Source organism: Salvelinus fontinalis, chromosome 23 (assembly GCF_029448725.1).
Source record: "Salvelinus fontinalis isolate EN_2023a chromosome 23, ASM2944872v1, whole genome shotgun sequence".
In the NCBI taxonomy this organism is placed as follows: Eukaryota; Metazoa; Chordata; class Actinopteri; order Salmoniformes; family Salmonidae; genus Salvelinus; species Salvelinus fontinalis.
This window is the reverse complement of record NC_074687.1, coordinates 4,531,132-4,555,879: the sequence shown is the minus strand read 5'-3', so window position 1 is coordinate 4,555,879 and position 24,748 is coordinate 4,531,132. Positions and strand designations below refer to the sequence as shown.

Genomic DNA, 24,748 nt, shown 5'->3' with positions numbered 1-24,748 from the left:
GAAATATTGTACAGGAATATTATAATTGCCTATTTTTATTATGCTTATGTAACAGTATAACTTTACGTCGTCCCCTCGCCCCGACACGGGCGCGAACCAGGGACCTTCTGCACACATCAACAACGGTCGCCTACGAAGCATCGTTACCCATCGCTCCACAAAGGCCACGGCTCTTGCAAAGCAAGGGGCAACACTACTTAAGTCTCAGAGCAAGTGACGTAACTGATTGAAATGCTACTAGCGCGCACCCGCTAACTAGCTAGCCATTTCACATCCGTTACACTCACCCCCCTTTCAACCTCCTCCTTTTCCGCAGCAACCAGTGATCCGGGTCAACAGCATCAATGTAACAGTATAACTTTAAACCGTCCCCTCGCCCCGACCCGGGCGCGAACCAGGGACCCTCTGCACACATCGACAACAGTCACCCACGAAGCAGCGTTACCCATCGCTCCACAAAAGCCACGGCTCTTGCAAAGCAAGGGGCAACACTACTTAAGTCTCAGAGCAAGTGACGTAACTGATTGAAATGCTACTAGCGCGCACCCGCTAACTAGCTAGCCATTTCACATCCGTTACACTTATTAAAAATCATTTGTAGATATATTTACTGACATACGGAGTGTGAGACGGCTGGGTCAGGTTGATATGGCGAGTGTCAGGTTCCAGTTATGATTCCATTCCAACAATCAGTCATTTATTTCTATGACATGACATAACTATGACATGACAATGACTACGACCACGACATGACTATGACATGACAATGACATGACTATGACATGACACAGACTCCAAAGTCTGTTCAAGAACGTTGAAGAACGTTTTGGGGAAAGGATACCTTCCGTACAAACCGTCACTCAACGCAGCAAACGTTTAATCCAACTGAAAACAGCCCAGGTGAGTAAAAAAAAAAATATAATACTAATCTTGTTGATGTTCTTTCTTAAAAAGGTATACCTGTTTTCACAATAGCCTAATAAAGGTAGGCAATCTGAAACCATGCTAAAATAGTGCACGTGACTTCCAGTAGTTTCCAAATAAACCGACATATGCAGCATTGACCTTTAATCCAATGTCCTGGAACACGGTAACTTTGCCTTTGAAAGCTGCTTGTCTACAAACATGATTGAATCCCAATCAAAGTATGAGCGAGGATTGCATTGTGTTTGGACAGGCAGCCGAATTTGTATATTTTTTCACTAATTGCTCTTTTGACCAATCACATATCTTTTTCAGAGCTTATCTGATTGGCCTAAACACCAGGCTTACATTGGTGGAAAAAGTACCCAATTGTCATACTTGAGTAAAAGTAAAGATGACTTAATAGAAAATGACAAGTGAAAGTCAGCCAGTAAAATACTACTTGAGTAAAAAGTCTAAAGGTATTTGAATTTATATATACTTAAGTTTCAAAAGTAAATGGAATTGCTAAAATGTACTTATGTATCAAAAGTATAAACCAGTTCTAATTCCTCATTAAGCAAAGCAAACAGCACCATTTATGTTTTTGGAGAGATAGCCAGGGGCACACTCCAACACTCAGGCATAATTTACAAACAAAGCGTTTGTGTTTAGTGAGTCCGTCAGATCAGAGACATTAGGGATGTTCTCTTGATAAGTATGTGATTTAGACAATTTTCCTGTCCTGCTAAGCATTCAAGATGTAACGAGTACTTTTAGATATCAGGGAAAATGGAGTAAAAAGTAAATTTTCTTTAGGAATGTAGTAAAGTAAAAGTTGGCAAAAATATAAATAGTAAAGATACCGCAAAAACGACTTAAGTACTTTAGACCATATCTTACAGCATGATGTAATAGTGAGGGTGGAGGACATAATATGCAGGTTCATGGTTCAAATCCAAGTGTGGTGTTTATTACCTCAGAATAAGGGAAACTCTAGTCTGCCACAGACAAGTGTGGTGTGTATTACCTCAGAATAAGGGAAACTCTAGTCTGCCACAGACAAGTTTGGTTCTTCATTTATTACTGAATGAATAAAAAGTGTGCAAACATGTAACAGTGCAGTTAAAAGAAAAGTGGATGAGCAATGAGACACATGCAAGTTGTTCCTACCCATATGATTTAGGAATAACTCTGAACCCTAATCATGTAGATTATAAGAAGTTCTAAGTACAGAAGACGTTAAACATTTCAGTCCGGGATATAAAAATGAATGCTTTGAGGTACTACGCAATGCAACGATTTCACATATAAATATACACTGAGTATACTAAACATTTGGAACACTTTAATATTGAGTTGCATCCCCCCCATTGCTCTCAGAACAGCCTCAATTCATCAGGGCATGGACTCTACAAGGTGTCGAAGGAGTTTCACAGGGATGTTGGCCCATGTTGACTCCATAGTAGTGTAAAGCTGGCTGTCCTTTTGGTGGTGGACCATTCTTGATACACACGGGAAACTGTTGAGTGTGAAAAACCCAGCAGTGCTGCAGTTCTTGACACAAACCAGTATGATTGGCACCTACTACCATACCCGTTTAAAGGGACTTAAATCGTTTGTCATGTCCATTCACCCTCTGAATGGCACACATACACAATCCATGTCACAAGGCTAAAACATCCTTCTGTAACCTGTCTCCTCCCCTTCATCTACACTGATTGAAGTGGATTTAACAAGTGACATCAATAAGGGATTATAGATTTCACCTGGTCAGTCTGTCATAGAAAGAGAAGGTGTTCTTAATGTTTAGTATACTTGCTATCAACACAATAGCAACACTTTTTGGGACCTATTTATATAAAAATATATATTGTTTAAAGTTAAAACATCCTTTTGTTCCTGGCAAGCAAAATGGCAGCCTCTTGTTTCATAATTGGTTCTCGGTCTCGGAGGTTGAACATACAGTATAAACAACAACAGTACTTTTTTGGGGGGGATTATAATATTGACAAGGTAAGAAAGTGGAACTACGTGAAAACTATTGTGAAATCAAATTCTCAATATGGCTGCAAAATGCACCCCATAAAATCTTGTGATGCCAATGAACTGAATGGGGGAAGGTGGATTATGGGGGTTGTAGTTGATCTGGCAGGGCTGCTTATCTCTTCAGGGCTGACCTGGCATCCCTTATGGCTGCCGTAGCTCTCTGTAACTCCATTTGCTTCTTCTTAAACTCTGAACAAAGGGGGAGAATACATTTAGATTTAGATTTCACAAGCTTTAAAAAAATAAGAAGCCTTAACATTCACACAATGCTATGAAAACTCCTGTTCACCAGTAATTAAACCACCAATTCTCACCTCTCTCCTGCTCTGAGAGCATCTGTGATAATTTTCCAGAAGCCTCCATCACTCTCAGAGAGAGATCATAATCTGAGAGCGAGAAACAAAGTCACTGATTCTGATAATATGCTCCCAACATGGATTCATTTTATACAACCCAACAGTGCCACTCACCCTCCTGACTGGCCTTATCCGACAGGATCCTATTGGAGATGCTGACCATGTCAGAGAAGAAGGTGGTGAAGATGGACTGTGTACAGCCTGCTTCATTACACCTTCCCCAGAACACTCTGCTGGCTGCAGAGTCAGAGCCAGAAGCAATAGGTGAACCCAGGCCTCCGGGCCCAGCCGGAGGACGATTGGAGACAGAGTGTGGAGAGGACACAGGGGTGAAACAGCAATCAGGGGGGACGGGTGAGACCGGTGGACTGGTACGAGTAGGTGTGTTGGTGACATTGAGTGGACCAGAGTGGACGGATGATATGGGACCAAGTGTGAGAGAGCTGCCATGTCGACCAGAGAGGACAGGTGAACCAGGACTAGCCGCAGAACACGGCTGAGAACTGCACACTGAGAGGAGAGAAAACAAAACATGTCTGCATTATCAAAGCTTTTCCAAGACTAAACTGATAAGTAGGGATAGTAAGGAGTGTAGGAGGTGAGTAGTTACCTGAGATGTTTGTGTCCTGAGAGGGTTCTTCAGACGCCACACACAGCATCACAGGCAGCAACAGACTCTGAGACTCAGCATCCAATATAGAGATACAGTAATGATCAAACCAATAGTTTAGGACCAGGATAGAGACACAGTAATGATCAATCCAATAGTTTAGGACCAGGATAGAGACACAGTAATGATCAAACCAATAGTTTAGGACCAGGATAGAGACACAGTAATGATCAAACCAATAGTTTAGGACCAGGATAGAGACACAGTAATGATCAAACCAATAGTTTAGGACCAGGATAGAGACACAGTAATGATCAAACCAATAGTTTAGGACCAGGATAGAGACACAGTAATGCCACAGGAAGTGTTGGACAAGAATAGTCAGAGTTGTGTAACTCACTGAGTCTATGACTGTATGGTCCCCATCGCTATCGTCTCTGTTTTCAGGTTCTGGCTGACATCCTGAGGAAAACCACAGTGGTTTTGTTATTATCAGGTTTGATATTAAACCTCCTGGCAATATGCTGTGTGTGTGTACCCTGACATGTTTTACCTGTGGTGAGAGCCTCAGCATGATTTCTGGGATGTAGAGAGAAATATTATTTTTCTAACGTCACTGTACAATACAGAGGCAGGCAACTGTTATCTCCCTCCCTCCCTTTCTAGAATATTTGGCATACACAGGAACCGCCTCAACACTGAAAAGATAACATGTCTCATGATTGGGTTTTCATACCCATCAGACTAAACATGCACTGCCACCATTGAAAGTAGTTTTATTGATACCAGACTGGAGCACCATCATCATTACCTGTGTTCAGAGAACACACCGTCTTCTAGATCAGACTCCAAAGGGGCTAACTCCATGTCAATTCCATTCACATCTCCGTCTGTTACAGAACATACACAAATACTAATCAATGCAATGTAACACTCGTCTTGGTAAAAACTATATTGAACAAAAATATAAATGCAACATGTAAAGTGTTTCGAGATAAAAGATCCCATAAATGTTCCATATGCACAAAAAGCTTATTTCTCTCATATTTCTTGCACAAATGTGTTTGCATCCCTGTTAGTGAGCATTTCTCTTTTGCCAAGATAATCCATCCAGCTGACAGGTGTGGTATATCAAGAAGCTGATTAAACAGCATAATCATTACACAGGTGCAGCTTGTGCTGGGGACAATAAAAGGCCACTAAAATGTGCAGTTTTGTCAGACAACACAATGCTACAGATGTCTCTGTAGCGAGTGTATCTGTAGCAAGTTTTGAGGGAGTGTGCAATTGGCACGCTGACTGCAGGAATGTCCACAAGAGCTGTTGCCAGAGAATTTAATGTTAATTCTCTGCCATAAGCCCCCTCCAACGTCATTTTAGAGAATTTGGCAGTACATCCAACCGGCCTCACAATCACAGACCACGTGTAACCACACCAGCCCAGGACCTCCACATCTGGCTTCATCACCTGTGGGATTGTCTGAGACCAGCCACTGGGACAGCTGATGAAACTGAGGAGTATTTCTGTCTGTAATAAAGCCCTTTTGTGGGGGAAAACCCATTCTGATTGGCTGGGCCTGGCTCCCCAGTGGGTGGGCCTATGCTCTCCCTGGCCCACCCATGGCTGCACATCTGCCAAATCATGTGAAATCCATAGATTAGGGCCTAATGAACTTATTTCAATTGACTGATTTCCTTATATGAACTGTAACTCAGTAAAATGTTTGAAATTGTTGCGTTTACATTTTTGTTCAGTATAAATATAAATCGACAATAATCAAGATAATGAAAAGGGATCCTACTGGAAGAATAAAGTAACCTGAGTTTGAGAAATCGTCCTGAATACTCTTGCTTCCCTTTCTGGACTTTTTTGATGATTTCACTTCCGGTCTGTGACAGAAAAAGTAACAACTTACAAAGTGTTCAGAAAAATAGTGCCCAGAGAATTAAAGAGACATATTTACATATTTAGCTTTTGACCTCAAAGAATGTTAATAAAGCTACATGCACTCAAAAAGCGAAACAGAACAGAGCAGGTCAGCATCAATGAAACAGATCACCCAACTTCAACATGCATACAGAATTCCATACTCACGTGCTAGAGGAGCTCAACCGTCTCTGTTTCAACAGCAAAAGCAAAGAGATTACGGTTCACTATGATATTATCATATATGATTACATGAGCATGTTCCATGACTTTCTTAACTGAAGACATACATCCATTCTCAACAGCTAAATACACACCTTGGGTGTTTGTTTCTGCCGTCGTTTAGTAGACATGTTGGAGTCACTATGGGAAGATGAGGGTCCTGCCACTGCATCAAGTCCTTTACAATTGAAACATACATTTCTACATGATAAATCTGATCTTTAAACTACAGGGAAACACAACCAAAGGAGAAGTCAAGTCTATGTTGATGTGAGTCATTGGAGACAAATGACTTACCTTTCAGCTCTTTCTGCAATGACTGTGGTTCATCCTTTTCACAATTTAACCTGAGTGACAGAGACAGACATGCCAGGCTCTCACAACTACATAATAAAGCACTGTACTGACATCAATGATAGAAATCAAGGAGCAAAGATGAATGGGATGGAAGGATGAAAGAAGGAAGAGATGACACACAGAAAGCTACCATTGCTGCAATGCTATCACACATTTTCCTACCTTAGGGACACAGACCTTCAAAAAGAATCACTATGAGACATAATAGTCACCCCAACCCGAACTCCCTAGCTCATGGACTAGGTCAGGTAGTCAGCATCAATGAAACAGATCACCCAACTTCAACATGTATACAGAATTCCATACTCACGTGCTAGAGGAGATCAACCGTCTCTGTTTCAACAGCAAAAGCAAAGAGATTACGGTTCACTATGATATTATCATATATGATTACATGAGCATGTTCCATGACTTTCTTAACTGAAGACATACATCCATTCTCAACAGCTAAATACACACCTTGGGTGTTTGTTTCTGCCGTCGTTTAGTAGACATGTTGGAGTCACTATGGGAAGATGAGGGTCCTGCCACTGCATCAAGTCCTTTACAATTGAAACATACATTTCTACATGATAAATCTGATCTTTAAACTACAGGGAAACACAACCAAAGGAGAAGTCAAGTCTATGTTGATGTGAGTATTTGGAGACAAATGACTTACCTTTCAGCTCTTTCTGCAATGACTGTGGTTTATGCTTTTCACAATACAACCTAGATGACAGAGACAGACATGCCAGGCTCTCACAACTACATAATAAAGCACTGTACTGACATTAATGATAGAAATCAAGGAGCAAAGATGTTGTTTTGGAATGAAAAACACCTCCTCATACTCACTTGTCAATGCCACTATCCATGTGTTCTAGACTGAGGCTTTCCTCTTTCCTCTCACAGACCAGACAAAACAACTGGAAATGGGAATGGAAATTGATTCATTTATTTGTATTTGCTTCTTAGAATTTAGCTGGATGATGTAGTTCAATGATGGCCAGCGGACAGGGATAGTGACCAGGTAATCAGTCATTTATAGGCCTAGCTATTAACTATCCATTCCACAAGTGTCCTGTATGTGTGTTATTACAGTTCAGTCAGTGGAATACAGACCTTGGGTGACGTTTCTCTATTGTTGTTCATCGCTGTTTCTGAATCCCCGTTGAAAGACAAAGCTCTACTCACTGTTTCATTGGTTGCTGTGTTGAGACAGAAACATCCCTCATCAACATGTCAAAGAAACACCTCAATAACTTACTGGACCTACCAGCTGGACCTGCCAGCTAGACCGGCAGAGGCTGCGTGTTTGTGTACAAAGCCAGGAAGATTTGCCCTGATTGACTAATAGGTATTTAAATCAACTAAACACATCCAGATGGATATTGGGATGAACAAATCAATTGATGTCTACTATATTAACAGTTACTCAGGTAACCTACAGGCATGAACCGGCCACCTCACCTGCTATCTCCAGATTATGCTTCTGACAGTACAACCTGTAAAACACAGAGACAGTCATAGAGACACATTTAATAACATGCTCATGACCTTTATCTACTTCCCCAGAATCAGATGAACTCATGGATGGCATTTGTATGTCTCTGCATCCAGTATGAAGGTAGTTAGAGGTAGTTTCGTGAGCCAATGCTAACAATCGTTAGCGCAATGACTGAAAGTCTATGGTAGCGCATTGCGCTAACCCTAGTATGCAACTTCCACCTGCACGCAGAGAGATAAAAATGGCATCCACAAGTTCATCTGACTGGGGAAGTAGATAACTATTGTTTGTTTGTTTTTGCCTTTTTCATTTGGACACTTGAAAACAAGATGGTGCATCTCAAAAGAATTCATCCTGCAAAATTTCAACTAAATAAATAAAGGGCTTCATTGCCAAAATCCTGAAGTATCCCTTTAAATTGGTCAGTGAGAACCACCTCTCATTTGCAATGAAGTTGAAAAATATATTTCACAGTTGTTTAGAAAGAAAAGACGTTGTGCCTTGCACTTACGTAAACTTCTCTTCTCTATGGTCATCGAAGTTTTGGGCCCCATCTCGCACAGCGCAGGGGTAGTGGTAGGACTTCTTACAGCGTTTCACCTCACATCCCACCGTGGCACCTTTCTTCTTACATCTGTAACAAATCTGGGTAGGAGAAAAAGTACAGTAAGCAACAGTTTGTTTTGTAATGGCTACATTAGATAACTAAACATAATACATAACTAGAGGATCTGACGAAAAGAGACTTAATTCCTTCAAACAACCAAGGGAAACAATAAAATAACCTCACCAGTCTGTTTCCCCTTTTCAACTCGATAAGGACGTCTTCCACAGAGAAACCAAACAGGTCGTCAAACTCTGGCGAATTCTGGCAAATAATCCCTGAGGAATACAGCTGCAATTCAGACAACACATGGAAGAGCAGAGAGTTAAAGGGGCAATCTGGGATTCAAACAACAATCTGGGATTATCATAGATGGTCAGTCCTTGCATCTATGAGTTTGAGTGGTTACATAACACGTATCTCCCCCCAAAAATACAAATACAAATAAAACACATAATAGGTCTAAATGTTAGGTAAACAATCAAATTCACAGATGGGAGGACTGACCATCCATGAGATCAACATTAGTTTTAACTATGTTTTGAACCATTCAGTGTGTGTTCACAATTACATTGTTTACAAACAAACAATGGAAAAAAGTTATTTTGGGGGTTCTGATTGGGTATGATAGTTGTACTAAACTCATAAGGCATGCAAGGCCGCGGGAAGATGTTTTGGGGTGGGGGATTTTCTCCCCGCTCTGCTGACGAGTATTTTTTCTCCTAATGCAGGGTTTCCAAACTCGGTCCTAGTTGGTTATTTGAATCAGCTGTGTGGTGCTAGGGCAAAAAACTAAACGTGCACCCAGTGGGGGCCCCAGGACCGAGTTTGGGAAGCTCTGGTCTAACCAAAACGACCTAGAAAAGCACTGTAATCGCTCAGCACAATTTTTTATTTATTTAACCTTTATTTAACTAGGCAAGACAGTTAAGAACAAATTCTTATTTACAATGACAGCCTACCCCAGCCAAACCATCCCCTAACCCGGGCGATGCTGGGCCAATTGTGCACTGCCCTATGGGACTCCCGATCATAGCCAGTTGTGATACTGCCAGGGATTAAACCAGGGTCTGTAGCACTGAGATGCAGTGCCTTAGACCGCTATGCCTCTAGGGAGCAGTTGGGGGACACCCAGAACCGAGTTTGGGGAAACCCTGGGGTAGACATAAATACAATAGGAAATTACTATGAAATAATACAATGTTTCAGTTTTGTATATTACTTTTTATATTTTTTATTACTTTATTTTGAATTCCTTAAAGTCATCTCATCTCTGCTCAGACAGTAGCAACCAAACAGCTCTCCATAGCTGATGTGAGCAAGAACTTTAGCCAGGTCAACATTCGCAAGGCCGCAGGGCCAGACGGATTACCAGGACGTGTACTTAGAGCATGCGCGGACCAACTGTCAAGTGTCTTCACTGACATTATCAACCTCTCCCTGACCGAGTCTGTAATACCTACATGTTTCAAGAAGACCACCATAGTCCCATGTGCCCAGGAACACTAAGGTAACCTGCCTAAATGACTACCGCCCCGTCACACTTCCATCTGTAGCCATGAAGTGCTTTGAAAGGCTGGTCATGGCTCACATCAACACCATCATCCCAGAAACCCTAGACCCACTCCAATTCGCATAGCGCCCCAACATATCCACAGATGACGCAATCTCAATTGTACTCCACACTGCCCTTTCCCACCTGGACAAAAGGAACACCTGTGTGTGAATGCTGTTCATTGACTACAGCTCAGCGTTCAACACCATAGTGCCGACTAAGCTCATCACTAAGCTAAGGACCCTGGGACTGAACACCTTCCTCTGTCACTGGACTTCCTGACGAGCCGCCCCCAGGTGGTCCTGGCTAAATTCCCAATCTGGCCCTCAAACCATCATGGTCACCTAATAATCCCCAGTTTACAATTGGCTCATTCATCCCTCTCCTCTCCCCTGTAACTATTCCCCAGGTCGTTGCTGCAAATGAGAACGTGTTCTCAGTCAACTTACCTGGTAAAATAACGGTAAAATAAATAAATAAATAAAATAAAGGATAGGTAACAACACATCTGCCACGCTGATCCTCAACACGGGGCCCCTCAGGGGTGTTCGCTTAGTCCCCTCCTGCACTCCCTGTTACCCACGACTGCGTGGCCAAGCACGACTCAAACACCATCATTAAGTTTGCTGACGACACAACGGTGGTAGGCCTGATCACCGACGAGACAGCCTATAGGCTGGAAGTGTGGTGCCAGGACAACAACCTCTCCCTCAACGTGAGCAGGACAAAAGAGCTGATCGTCGACAACAGGAAAAGGAGGGCCAAACAGGCCCCCATTAACATCAACAGGGCTGTAGTGGAGCAGGTCGAGAGCTTCAAGTTCCTTGGTGTCCACATCACCAACAAACTAGAATGGTCAAAACACACCAAGACAGTCGTGAAGAGGGCAGGACAAAGCCTATTTCCCCTCAGGAGACTGAAAACATTTGGCATGGGTCCCCAGATCCTCAAAAAGTTCTACAGCTGCACCATTGAGGGCATCCTGACTGGTTGCATCACTGCCTGGTATGTAAACTGTTCAGCATCCGACCATAGGGCGCTACAGAGGGTAGTGCGTACGGCCCAGTACATCACTGAGGCCAAGCTTCCTGCCATCCAGCGCCTCTATGCTAGTCGGTGTCAGAGGAAAGCCCAATGTTAAAAAGACTCCAGCCACCCAAGCGAAACTGTTCTCTCTGCTATTGCATGGCAAGCGGTACTGGAGCGCCAAGTCTAGGTCCAAAAGGCTCCTTCTACCCCCAAGCCAGACTGCTGAACAAATAATCAAATAGGCACCTGGACTATTTACATTGACGCTCCCATTTGTTTTCACACTGCTGCTACTCGCTGTTTATTACCCCTACCTACATATACAAATAACCTTGACTATCCTGTACCCCAGCACATTGACTCGGTACTGTTAACCCCTAAGGTTATATATAGCCTCGTTATTGTTTTACTTAAGTTTATTTTCTTAAATCTATTTTCTTGAAAATACATCGTTGATTAAGGGCTTTTAAGTAAGCATTTCATGGTAAGGTCTACCTACACCTGTTGTATTTGGCACATTTGACAAATCAAATTTGATTTGACCTTTCTCTGTACTCCCCGTACTGTCCTGTCTTTAGTCATCCTATTTAGCTAGGCTAGCTGCAGAGTTGTCTGACTATATCATTTGACTAGTTCTTCAAAGATGACGAGGAATACTTTCAAACTGTCTACCCATTTATCTCGTCGTTGTTGTGTAGATTCCTCTCTCATGCGAACTACGTGCATCCGACCTAATGTAGGAGGGATTCATGTGGCTGTTGAACTAATTACGAAACGGAAAAAAACAGCCCAAATGGATTATGGTCATTGTAGTTAATTATTACGTTTGCGCTGAACTAGGTTGAATATTTGCTTAATGAAAACTCCCTTTCGCCCAGCGTCCCACATCGTTCTTGAGATGATTTCTCTCGTGAATGATTTGATTTCTCTAGAGAAAAAGCGCGTTGGGATCACAAAAAAAATTAAAACGAACTAAATCGACGTCCGTTATTTAGTTGTTTAATAACAAAAAAATATTTCGGTTAATCGTTCATTATTACCCCCAAATAACTGGCCCACATCTCCAACCTAGGCCAGAGAAGACCTTTGCCTAGGGCTAACTGCATTGAGAATTTAAATGGGAAAGTAAACCACAAAGCCATGTGTAACAGTGTAACTTTATGGCGTCCCCTCGCCCCGACTCGGGCGCGAACCAGGGACCCTCTGCACACATTAACAACTGACACCCACGAAGCATCGTTACCCATCGCTCCACAAAAGCCGCGGTCTAGGTTCCGGAGCAAGTGACGTAACTGATTGAAACGCTATTAGCGCGTACCCGCTAACAATTTCACATCCGTTACACATGCAGCCTATCTAATCTGTAAAGGTGTCCTTCTTTAGTGGTCTCCTATCGTAACCAAGCCCAAATAGTGCCACACCAAAAACAGTACAATATGAAGATGGGCTAAAACTGCTCCTCCAATAGAAATCCCTCGATCACACTTGTAGGCATTGTCATGGCGACGTTGTCTAGCAAAGGCATAACAGTCGTGTACATGTGCACGCTGTCAAATCAAAGGCACTCCTTCGATATGAAGTTGGTTTTTACAAAAATGTAAATGTGTCACTTTCACGAGGTTGGAGCAACAAAATGTTCAACTAAGACACTGGCTCGAATCTATGTTGTGCTTTAGGATTGAGAAGTGTGCGCTCTGAATTTACGAATGGACATTCTGACAATGCTCTGAATTTACGAACGTCCAGAGCGCACACTTCCTAAACCGGTATGTTCCGCAAACGTTCCCGGAACTCTCGCGATGTTGCACCTTTGGGTTTAGAAACCCTGTGGCCCCACTGTCAACTGGGTTTACCACAGCTTGTTAGCTCAGTGTTTCCCAAACTCGGTCCTCTGGACCCCAAGGGGTGCACGCCGTAACACTACACAGCTGATTCAAATGATCAAATCTTGATGATTACTTTAATCAATCAAGTTTATTTTATATAGCCCTTCGTACATCAGCTAATATCTCGAAGTGCTGTACAGAGACCCAGCATAAAACCCCAAACAGCTAGAATGCAGGTGTAGAAGCACGGTGGCTAGGAAAAACTCCCTAGAAAGGCCAAAACCTAGGAAGAAACCTAGAGAGGAACCAGGCTATGAGGGGTGGCCAGTCCTCTTCTGGCTGTGCCGGGTGGAGATCAGCTGTGTAGTGCATAGGGAATACACCAAAACGATTCCTTGGGGATCTCGAGTGCTGGCGCAAAAATTCAAACGTGCACCCCTTGTGGTCAAGAGGACTGAGTTTGGAAAACCCTGTTAACTCGTTTTAGTTCTCTTTACTAGCCTATCAGTACCAAAATCTACAACCAAAGAAAAATTACCCGCGTAGTTTCAATAACAGGTCGCAGCAATAGAGCTTTTAATCTTACCAAGCAGTTCTGATGAGCGGTGACAGAACCTTTCGTTGATAGCGGTCCAGTTGTCCGATTTTCCTCGGACGTTTGACAAAGTACGCATTGGACTTTCTTACCATGTTGATCGGTACCCATCCTGTATGTGTTCGTGTATTATCTTTCGCAACAACTTCCCAAAATCAGAAAATTGTTCGCGCCAACCTCCGTTGTCAGTCTGCCACTTCGAAATTCCGTGTTGGCTGGGCATCCGGTTTCGCTTCTTCAGAAATTTTGTCGAGACAAGTCTAGGTGTGGTTTTAGTTTCATTCTACTTGGGGGTGCAAGAGGGCATTGTGCACTGCCAACCACAGTAAACGGCCGGGATCGTCAACTATACTTAACAAAAATACAAACGCAACAATGTCTAAGATTTGACTAAGTTAATGAGGAAATCATTCTATTGAAATAAATTAGGCCCTAATCTATGGATTTCACATGACTGGGAATACAATTATGCATCTGTTGTCAAAGACGCCCTAAAAGAAAGGGATCTCGTCATGGTCTTTCTGTGCATTCAAATTGCCATCGATAAAATGCAATGGTGTACCATCACCCCACCACCATGGGGCACTCTGTTCACAACATTGACATTAGCAAACCGCTGGCCCACATGACCATACACGTGGTCTGTGGTTAATTTCAAACCTTGCTCACGTTTGTTACCATCACGTGTCTCTATTTAGCTTATGAATAGTTGGGAACATATTTCTTAAATTAAAATCAACTGGAGCTCATTTCCTGGTGTTTTATGTCCACCAATGAAAATGTTTAAATATGTTTCTCAGAAAAGTTGCAGAACCCTGGTATAAGAATACATTTTGAGAAATCCTCTTTGCCACCTAGTTGTTTCCTCCCTTTCCACTGTAGAGCATGTGCAGAAACTTTGTCATTTGTACCTTTCACTATATAAAAAAAGTAAAGTTCAGGACATTTTTCCATCTGAAATAATCACAACTAATTTACATAACAAGTTTAATTCATTCCCAGAAGGTCACAGGTCTCAACTTTACTCTCAAGTATACTATATTACAGTGTATTCTAAATAATTAATCTTATAGTACTAGTGGACATAGTAACCGTTAATAAAACATTTGATCTACTAATTTGCACATTCAGTATATATTAAGTCTGTTAAGGGTTAGTGAGCATATAATATACAGTACAGAGGGAGACTAAGAATCACCTACTAACATCACCAATAACCTCAGAACCAATGTCTGTCAAAAGATTATATTACCAATTACTAATTTAATGTATAACATGCCACTCAAGTTAGTGGTCAGGGTGAAAAACTGCATTCAAATGTCACAGAGTTCAGATATCATAGAGTCAAATATCACAGAGTTAAAGGTTGAACATGGGTAGAAAAATATGTCAAATACAAAAGGTTTGAAATATTTACATTTCGGTTAAAAGGAGGATCTGTTTTTCCTGACGAGGGGATTGGACCATGGGATACTCCAGGTCCTATACCTTCCTAATTGTATCATATTACTCCAGCGCTAGCCTCCCTACACTGGCTTCCTGTTAAGGCAAGGGCTTATTTCAAGGTTTTACTGTTAACCTACAAAGCGTTACATGGGCTTGCTCCTACCTATCTTTCCGAGTTGGTCCTGCCGTACATACCTACACGTACGCTACAGTCACAAGACGCAGGCCTCCTAACTGTCCCTAGAATTTCTAAGCAAACAGCTGGAGGCAGGGCTTTCTCCTATAGATCTACATTTTTATGGAATGGTCTGCCTACCCATGTGAAAGACGCAGACTCGGTCTCAACTTTTAAGTCTTTACCGAAGACTCATCTCTTCAGTGGGTCATATGATTGAGTGTAGTCTGGCCCAGGAGTGTGAAGGTGAACGGAAAGGCTCTGGAGCAACTAAATGCCCTTGCTGTCTCTGCCTGGTCGGATCCCCTCTCTCCACTGGGATTCTCTGCCTCTAACCCTATTACAGGGGCTGAGTCACTGGCGCTCTTCCATGCCATCCCTAGGAGGGGTGCGTCACTCGAGTGGGTTGAGTCACTGACGTGATCTTCCTGTCTGGGTTGGCGCCCCCCCTTGGGTTGTGCCGTGGCGGAGATCTTTGTGGGCTATATTCGGCCTTGTCTCAGGATGGTAAGTTGGTGGCTGAAGATATCCCTCTAGTGGTGTGGGGGCTGTGCTTTGGCAAAGTGGGTGGGGTTATATCCTTCCTGTTTGGCCCTGTCCGGGGGTATCATCGGATGGGGCCACAGTGTCTCCTGACCCCTCCTGTCTCAGCCTCCAGTATTTATGCTGCAGTAGTTTATGTGTCAGGGGGCTAGGGTCAGTTTGTTATATCTGGAGTACTTCTCCTGTCTTATCCAGTGTCCTGTGTGAATTTAAGTATGCTCTCTAATTCTCTCTCTCGGAGGACCTGAGCCCTAGGACCATGCCTCAGGACGACCTGGCATGACTACTCCTTGCTGTCCCCAGTCCACCTGGCCGTGCTGCTGTTCCAGTTTCAACTGTTCTGCCTGCGCCTATGGAACCCTGACCTGTTCACCGGACGTGCTACCTGTCCTAGACCTGCTGTTTTCAACTCTCTAGAGACAGCAGGAGCGTTAGAGATACTCTTAATGATCAGCTATGAAAAGCCAACTGACATTTACTCCTGAGGTGCTGACTTGCTGCACCCTCAATAACTACTGTGATTATTATTATTTGACCATGCTGGTCATTTATGAACATCTTGGCCATGTTCTGTTATAATCTCCACCCGGCACAGCCAGAAGAGGACTGGCCACCCCTCATAGCCTGGTTCCTCTCTAGGTTTCTTCCTAGGTTTTGGCCTTTCTAGGGAGTTTTTCCTAGCCACCGTGCTTCTACACCTGCATTTCTGTACAGCACTTTGAGATATCAGCTGATGTACGAAGGGCTATATAAATACATTTGATTTGATTCAGTCAAGATGTCAGAAACTCCAGGCCCTGGTTATAACGCCTTATAAAACCGCTTTGATCTTCAGCGGTGCTCCGTCATGATGAGGTGAAGCTCATGACGCAAGCATCTCTCATGGCAGACCTGGCTGTCCTCACCGCTACAGTCTCTCTCTGTAGCTCCCTCAGTCTCTTCTCCATTTCTGGAAAAAGGAATAAAACAAAAAGGGCATCAGGGTGACAGCAGTTCTCTGGGCTCTGTGTCTGACTACTGGCCAGTGGGTGTGACCGGTCAGGGTACGAGCCCGGAGGGACTCCTGCATGCCACATGACTGTGTTAGCCCATCGAGCTTAAGCCTAGCCATTAGCTCGGGAAGATATCATTCTTCAGGTGTCAGGCAAGGTTACTTGTACTTCTGAACCAGAATTCCTATGAGGAGCTAACTTATGGGGACTTTATTCCATGCACCACAAAGTGTGTGTATTTTGTCTTAAAGGAAAATTCCACCCCAAAACTATCTTCTGGTATTTGTTTCATTAGTCCATTGTTGACATAGTCCCCAAATGTTTTACTTGTCAGCAATCAATTTTTCAAGATATGTAACTTTCAAACTACAGAAATCAACCCCTTTGAAAGATTCACATCTTGAAAACTTGATTGCTGACAAGCAAAACATTTTGGGGATGTTAAAATACTTTACCTTGGTCTCTTTTGGTAAAGATCTCTGGCAGCATCCCAGAGGCTTCCAGCACTTTCAGGGTGAGGTTGAAATCTGTGAACACAGGAAATTATTTAGGTTAATATTGTTACTTTCCCCAGTTTCTGTGTTGTGGGTTTGTATGTGTGTGTTTCAGGATGGCGTCCTGGATTCCAAGCAGCTGATTGGTCGGCCCCCGTTGCAGATTGGAGCTCTGACCCCACCCTCTCGTCAGGGGATACAGCTGTCTGCAATTACCGACTCCTTCTGCAGCTTGAAAAGCCAGTGTTCCTTTGTTAGGAGGGAGCTTCTTTGTATGTGCTGTGTTGGTTGTTAGTCTGGTAAATTTGTTGTAAAGTATTTTGTAGTAGCTACTTCTGAGGTATGTGTAACAGTTTAACTTCCGTCCCTTTCCTCGCCCCTACCTGGCCTCGAACCAGGGACCCTCTGCACACAACAACTGACACCCACGAAGCATCGTTACCCATCGCTCCACAAAAGCCGCGGCCCTTGCAGAGCAAGGGAAACTACTTCAAGGTCTCAGAGCAAGTGACGTCACCGATTGATACGCTATTAGCGCGCACCACGGCTAACTAGCTAGCCATTTCACATCGGTTACATATGCCAAAAGGACTTAGTGTTTTTGATTATTGAAATTGTTCACTTTACATTAGTAATTATTCTGTTTTTGTTCCCAGGGGGGAAGGTGAAGGCGCCGTGGGAGTGTTTAGGCAAGAGGCCTGTCGGGCATACATACAGGTAATCTGTAGTCTTTACTCTGTCTATGCACACTAGGTAAGACCTGGGCGGACCACCCCCAGTATTTTGGTTAGTGCACCAGGTGACTTTAACAGGTAGATAGGAGAGGGGGCTCTAACTTTCTTTGCTTCGGTTCCATCCAGCCCCCTTTCCCCACATTTACCGTGTTAAGGAAATAAATTCCCTGTAAACGGTAATATTCTCTGCCTCTGTCATCCTTACCCGCACCCACAATCACATACCTCTTTCACTCCACAGGGAGTTGTGTAGCAGGGTGTTGCGTTCCCTCCTCCAAGAGGCGTACGTAACAAAATGGGGGCTTATCCGACCCGTGACCTCTCGCACCCCCAAGCGAGAATCATACCCCTATACTGACACTAACATAAATGTATTACAAGCACACGCCCAACAAGGAGCAGTTTTACAATGGGCAACACTACAGTTGACAAGTGCACTTTGAAAACGTGCATGCTCCGGTTTAGTTAGCCGACAACCGTACCAAGCCGGTTTATCTATAAGGAGTCGCCCGTATCATTCCATTTAGTGCCCTTTAATTCCTCAGGTGTTCAGTCTCACCTTCCTCGCTGGCCTGCTGGGATGCGATCCTCTCAGTGATGGTGCTGAGACGGGAGGCGAACTCCGAGAAGATGAATTGTGTGCAGCCTGCCTGGTGGCACTTCCTGAAAAACTGTGAAGCCGGACTAGAATTGGACCCAGAACCAGACGAGCCAGGAGGCCCCGAATCCCCAGGCGACCCTGAACCACAGCTGGAGTCTGGGGATGGAACAGAAAGGGGAACAGTCAACTCCTGATAAGTGCACATTGGATATGTAAATAGGTAGGTAAATCAATCATAGTCCAAATGCTGCCGCAAATTATTTTCACTTGCGTCACTGTTTAGTTCAGTGCACACATTCACTATAGTCCCAACTCCACACACACACCTGTTTGGTCTGGGAGGAGGGAGTCCAGTTGTTCTACTTTGATGATGGACAGATGGCTCTTGGAGGACTGCCAAGACAGAAAGGAAGAGGTTTGAGTAGAAGAAATGAGGAGCAAAGGTGCTGTAACTTAGCCTGGTCCCAGATCTGTTTGTGCCATCATGCCACTGTCATGACAAGAAGCTGAATGATAACAGAAACGGACTGGTACCCAGGCAAACTGCAGCTAATTACAAGAGTAAAAGAAACATTCATTTGAGCAATGCTTTCCCAACTCACCTCCCCATTCTCATTCTTAAATGTTGGTCCCTCAAGTCCATACTGAAACCCAAACTGCTCTGGAGCTCCACCTACAGCATGAAAGAATCAGTATATGAGAGACATAACCACAATATCCTTCTTATGAGACAATCTGAAAGATCACATATTTGACTACACAGGACATCTTGGATTGAAACTTAATACAACAACAGAAACCAACCTTCTGTCAAGGCTATCTCTGAAGTATTGGGTTCTTGCCTGGGGGATGTTAAGAACACAGAAATACAAAGTTAAACCGTGAGAACAATGTACAGTCTGGCAAAGGCTTGGCCATTTTTAAAAAATACTAAAATCACACATTTATATGAACTAAATATAACTAGTCTGTCAGATTAGATTATGGTCTCTGACAATCTATACAGTGGCCTACACAAACGTGTTACCATTGTTTAAACACCCAATAAACATGATACACTGAATTGGGGAGCTGTCAATGTGTTGACTCCTAGTGGAACCCCTTCTACCAAAACCAATGAGTAAACTGACATTATTCAACTGCAGCGCTTTGCTGTACATGTTTTGTGTGCTGCTATTTTGGCCGGGTCTCTTGCAAAATAGATGTTTCATCTCAATGACACTAACCGGGTAAAAGTAAATTAAAGTACCCACTTTGACATCCCTCTTTTAGGGCATGGCTCATCTTCCTCATCCTCATGTGTGCTCTTCTTGGAAAGGGTCTTCTCTTCCTTTATTGCAGCTTCTCTTTTGCTGTACTTCAACGACTGAAAAATCATTCATACCACATAAGCATTAACAAAAAACATCATGGTATGTCATGTTCCAATAAGATTTACTATTAACGGCATAATACGCTGAACACAAATATAAAACGCAACATCCACCATACAGATGTGGCATACCAAGAAGCTGATTAAACAGCCGGATCATTACACATGTGGGGACAATGAAAGGCCACTAACATGTGCAGTTGTCACAACGCCACACCTGCATAGTCATGTGAAATCCATAGATTAGGGCCTAAAAAAGTTTCTTATATGAACTGTAACTCAGTAAAATCTTTGAAATTGTTGCATGATGTGTTTATATTTTTGTTCAGTATATCGTCGCCCACCAGATGTATACCAGAACAAGTGGTTGAGCTGCTTTTTTGTTTTAAAATTGTACATGTTGCCCCTGAAGATTTTGTTGGGTGGTTTTATAGACTACTCGTAAAACTTCAATTAATACCCCGGGCGTTTATTTACTTCAATTACTGAACACAACTGCTGGGTATTAGAGACAGACTTCTAATTGAGCCTTTAATTTACCCCCCCCCCCCCCCCCACCCCCACCTTGCAGTCTCGCCCTCATCGGATCCACCTTAGACAAATGTTGAATTCCTCATTCCTTTTGGATCAAATTCTGGGAATTTGATGTGCTTTCTTTTTGGTGGCGCCATTGCTTAGTCTGGCTGACACGACCCACGTGACCACACAGCAAGGAAGCTGACACTGATTTAGGTGTCAGCCAGACTACCCATGGCTAGCAACATTTCAGATAAACCTAAGTTCCCAAGGAATTTTTATAAAATTGAAGCTTATTTACTGAATTCCTACATAATTCGAACTCTCAAATATAATTTGGAGCACAGCAAAAACAAACAAAATGGACTCCAGACATATCCTTGCTATAGCTTCATTCACCCCAGTCAATATGGGATTTAACATTCTACAACATGTCATACAATAATTAGATGCTATGAACTAGCTCAGCACCGAGATTAAAACTAGTTTAGATTCATGTCACATCAAACAGCAGTTACTTAGCCAAAGTCATCTACTAAACACTTCGGTGGGGACTGCATGCAGCAAGGCAAACTGGTGATGTGACGTCATCGCAGCAATGGCAAAACAACATATAGCGACAAATCAAAGTGCCAATAGCCGATCTCACTGAAAAATAGTTGTCAACACTGCTCTCCATAAAGCCAGCCAGCCATAGTTGGTTGTTTAGTAACTATGGGGCAAAATCGACAGGTTTGGCTTAAATTGTCAAAAACATGCAAACTTTATTTTGTCTCCAATGTTTATTGAAAACAAATACACTTGCACTATAAGCACTTGTATCAAATACATTGTTAGTTTCATTTATTTAACTAGGAAAGTCAGTTAAGAACAAATTCTTATTTAAAATGACGGCCTACCCCCGGCCAAACTCTAACCCAGATGACGCTGGGCCAATTGTGCACCGCCCTATGGGACTTCCAATCGAACCAGGGTGAGTAGTGACCCCTCTAGCATTGAGATGCAGTGCCTTAGACCACTGTGCCACACGGGAGCGATGGTTACCTAGCTTGCGAATGTTTGCAATATTAGCATAGACATGGTATCAAGAACGAGATAAAACTAGCAGAAACGAGCAACCTATGATTCCCCACATGGAGCTTCATTGATGCTAGCAATCTGGCCATCCAGAAACACAAAATAAGGACTTCTGCCCATTGAATCTCCGCATCGTTGGTGACGTTGTCAACTAACCCATCTAGCTGTACAAACAGCCTTGCCTCATGCTTTTAGGCGTCCACATGGTCCTAAAGTCTGCCTAACAAACCGCTAAACTGCATTTGCCTTTTAAATCGGGATTGGAATGATTAGAATAGCCTATTTTAAATGCTTAAACTAGGGTATGTCGACTATTAAGTTTTACGGGTACCCTAATAACATGTACTAATATTCGATGGACAAACAAACATGGTGGATGATAATAATAATAGTTCTCTACTTTACCCCGACGGTCGTTTTTGATTTACCACCCAAAGCTTCTGTTACGATGGCTGGGTGCTTGTTTTTGATGTGGTTTAACATGCTGCCGTTGTTGTATCGGAGTACTGCTTTGTATAGCCGACATATACACATATCAATGCCTTTTCTGGTGAAATACATCTAAGATGTGCTACTTTGAGCACGTCACATCGCTTCCGTTTTAAATTGTGACAGCTTTTATCTAGTCAAAACCTTCCCTTTAGATCTCTGATGCACTAGCCAAATTAGCAAGTTAAAAAACACTATTTAGAGCGCGGTTTTAACAGAACGTCAAATCGATAAAAAATAATAATAATTCCCGGCTGGCATACAAGCGGATATCCGCAAATCCATGTAACGGAAATGTGCGCATGATTATTGAATCGATAGATTAGTCATGAATTAATATAATATAACTCCAAGAACTTTATTGATCGTCTCAAATATAGCTCTTAACATCAGCAAATGTATAGCTATTTAGTGCCGACTTGGTTTTTATACCTACTGTCTCTTGGGCGCTCCAATATCTATAGCTCCATTGCTTTTGTCTGGTTACCAGCACAGCGTCAGAAAAGACGGAGGTCTCAAATTTGTTCTGGTAACGTTAGTCCTTTTCGGAGGTCCAGTTTACCTGATGCCGAGACTCTAAATGCCTTTTCATGCCACTGGTGCTACCTCCTTTACATCTGATATTCCGGTCGCAGTGTTTACATTTTGCCAGTGCAGCTTCTATTCTGTCGAAGCTGTGCCACACAGCTGAACCAAAGCTGGGTGAACTTGGTGTAGACATTGTGAATGAAGAGAACAAATAAACAACCAAAACAGCAGAGTAACCTATGGGTTACCTTCACCAAAAGAGCTGCGTGAATGTCAGCGCAGATACTGTATATAATGACGAGATGGTTTTGTCTCCGCCCTAACAATGGAAGTCGTCCCAAAGGCGGGAATGTAGTCGGTTTATCGCTTTATTCCCGCGGACAGATTTTGACGGGAATGAACCCTCTCGCTTCGTCTCTTCCTCTCTGGTGAGAGTGACCAAAGAATTTATATTATTTCGACAAGATAGTCGAGTGACCGCTACAACAATGGAAATACATATCCTCAAACATGGAATACAGGCGAGAGCAGGTGGGACCATTCTAGCAAATTAGAGGGCAGATTCGCGTGTGAAAAAAAGGCACATCTTCGATAGTTTCTCTCTAAATTGCCACGTGCGTCCACTTATCAGTGCATTCGTAACAACCTAACCATTACTAAACTTCGTTTCGATCAAATAAGCCTCAAGTAGCAAGCAACTTTTGTTGACCAAATTCGACACTCACTGACCTCCATACAAAAATCCCTCACTTGTGGTCTTATTGTCGTGGACACATTTTGGGCGGCGTAAACCCGTTCACTAAGCTTCTTTCTCTCGAAATGACCAAACTTCGCCCATTTACCGTACACTTGGGGTCAAAACTAATGACGCATTTTGAATTTATGGCAACCTCTGAGTAATTAAGGTAGGCCTTACAAGCGGAGCTAGAAGAGAAACTTGTCTTTGTGACCAGTCCAGATATCACACTTTTACGAGTTTGCTGTAGTAGCCTACCTAAGAAATAAATAAAACACTTACAGGACTCTTACCTCTAACGGTCGCCATCAGCTCTCGCTGTGTTTTGATGTGTCTTAGCGACAGATGATGGATCCTTTCTAAATGGTTCAACATGGATGTTGTGCTACCGCTCGTCCGCTTCAGAACAGCCGCACACAGCTTGCATGTCACACTTTCGGAAGATATTTCATTGAAATATCTCCACGTATGACTTCTATATTTTTTACGGTCTCTGCTTCTACATGCCATATCTCACAACTGCTGGTTCTTAGTGTAATGGAAGGATAGTTTGAGCTATCTCAACCGCTAAGTACGGTCTTTGGTAGCCGTCTGGATCTGCGACATTTCATTGCGCATGTGCTGGGATTAAAAGTGAACATCTTCACCACTCCACATAGCCGACACATACAAAAGCAACATTTGAAAATAATAAATCAAGCATTCTGCTTGACAATAGCACGCATTTTATTTTAATTCTCACACGCACATAAACGAGTCCAATTTGAGCCCCCCACCAAAAAAAAAAACATAACCGCACAAACGGATCTATCGGACCCGACTGCAAACCGCCATTAGGAAAGACTGCTATCCCAACCCGAACCATGTGGAATTGAACCGACGGCCACAACCCGAGCTAACCACAATTGTCCTTCCTGCTGCGCATTTTAAGCTCCACGTTTTGCTACTCTGCAATCAATAGACTTACCGTGCATTTCTCAATGTGTTTTTTCAAGCTGGAAGTGCCTGTTCTATGGCTATCATAGGCTAACACCCGCTTGCACTTTTTGCACGCTGCGAATCCATCCACATGTTGTTTGTCAGCGTTAACGATTACTCCAAAATGATCCCATACATTTGATTTAACTCGTGCCCTGTTTTTCACGATTCTGAGCTCCCTATTTTTTATCTTTTGGGTCAAATTCTGGTTTTCCGTGATATGCTTTTTGCTTTCCATTTTTTTCGGTCTTCTCTGGCTGTGCGGGTAGGGTTATCCTGTGGGTAGTTTTCACTGTGTCAATGCGCGCTGCATGTGATGTAAACTGGCTGCAAACTACCATAGCAAAGAATAGTTTAGCTGTAGCCTTTTATACGCATTCTAGAATGACATTTACAACAATACAAAAACAGATAAGATGCAATACACACACTTTACACTGTTCATTTGAGCACTTTTTGGTTGATCTAGGGTTCTATTAGCCCTTGACTCTCAGTTGCATTACATTACACTAGTCATTGGACAAAGGCGTATTTTGTAGGAGTTT

The 24,748-nt window shown here is 42.9% G+C and overlaps 2 protein-coding genes across 15 annotated transcripts; both read right to left on the bottom strand.

The window, feature by feature from the left end:
* Window positions 1-1,964: 1,964 nt before the first annotated feature.
* LOC129820744 (uncharacterized) lies at window positions 1,965-14,087 on the bottom strand. Of its 4 annotated transcripts, none has more exons than XM_055877670.1 (20): window positions 13,514-14,087; window positions 8,704-8,808; window positions 8,425-8,558; window positions 7,877-7,911; window positions 7,529-7,614; window positions 7,262-7,332; window positions 7,086-7,135; window positions 6,884-6,966; window positions 6,735-6,757; window positions 6,365-6,414; window positions 6,163-6,245; window positions 6,014-6,036; window positions 5,738-5,808; window positions 4,730-4,808; window positions 4,472-4,497; window positions 4,319-4,380; window positions 3,919-4,000; window positions 3,423-3,818; window positions 3,267-3,338; window positions 1,965-3,141 (listed from the first exon to the last, which is right to left on the bottom strand). In XM_055877670.1, the coding sequence occupies exons 1-20, from the start codon at window positions 13,631-13,633 to the stop codon at window positions 3,065-3,067; spliced, it is 1,728 nt and encodes a 575-aa protein (XP_055733645.1). In that variant the 5' UTR covers window positions 13,634-14,087; the 3' UTR covers window positions 1,965-3,064. The 4 variants fall into 4 exon arrangements, with proteins under 4 accessions (XP_055733645.1, XP_055733646.1, XP_055733647.1 ...); XM_055877671.1 differs by having other exon boundaries at window positions 3,919-3,991; XM_055877672.1 differs by having other exon boundaries at window positions 3,919-3,985.
* A 408-nt stretch (window positions 14,088-14,495) lies between these two features.
* LOC129820745 (uncharacterized) lies at window positions 14,496-24,519 on the bottom strand. Of its 11 annotated transcripts, none has more exons than XM_055877674.1 (8): window positions 24,193-24,519; window positions 19,761-19,873; window positions 19,312-19,349; window positions 19,110-19,180; window positions 18,834-18,900; window positions 18,466-18,663; window positions 17,134-17,205; window positions 14,496-16,635 (listed from the first exon to the last, which is right to left on the bottom strand). In XM_055877674.1, exons 1-8 carry the CDS (start codon window positions 24,439-24,441, stop codon window positions 16,532-16,534), a joined length of 912 nt encoding a protein of 303 aa, XP_055733649.1. In that variant the 5' UTR covers window positions 24,442-24,519; the 3' UTR covers window positions 14,496-16,531. The 11 variants fall into 11 exon arrangements, with proteins under 11 accessions (XP_055733649.1, XP_055733650.1, XP_055733654.1 ...); XM_055877675.1 differs by lacking the exon at window positions 24,193-24,519 and adding an exon at window positions 23,508-23,735; XM_055877679.1 differs by lacking the exon at window positions 24,193-24,519 and adding an exon at window positions 23,519-23,610.
* Window positions 24,520-24,748: the final 229 nt, after the last annotated feature.

Excerpts from the sequence above, each read along its gene's own strand:
- LOC129820745 (XM_055877674.1), bottom strand. The coding sequence starts at position 24,441 with ATGGAAAGCAAAAAGCATATCACGGAAAACCAGAATTTGACCCAAAAG. Across the intron at positions 18,664-18,833 it reads CCTCCTCCCAGACCAAACAG|ACTCCAGCTGTGGTTCAGGG; the intron begins GTGTGTGTGTGG and ends TTCCATCCCCAG. Across the intron at positions 16,636-17,133 it reads CTTTACCAAAAGAGACCAAG|AAATGGAGAAGAGACTGAGG; the intron begins GTAAAGTATTTT and ends TCCTTTTTCCAG.
- LOC129820744 (XM_055877670.1), bottom strand. The coding sequence starts at position 13,633 with ATGGGTACCGATCAACATGGTAAGAAAGTCCAATGCGTACTTTGTCAA. Across the intron at positions 5,809-6,013 it reads CGGTTGAGCTCCTCTAGCAC|ACCGGAAGTGAAATCATCAA; the intron begins GTGAGTATGGAA and ends TTTCTGTCACAG. Across the intron at positions 4,498-4,729 it reads GGTGTGTTCTCTGAACACAG|AAATCATGCTGAGGCTCTCA; the intron begins GTAATGATGATG and ends TCTACATCCCAG.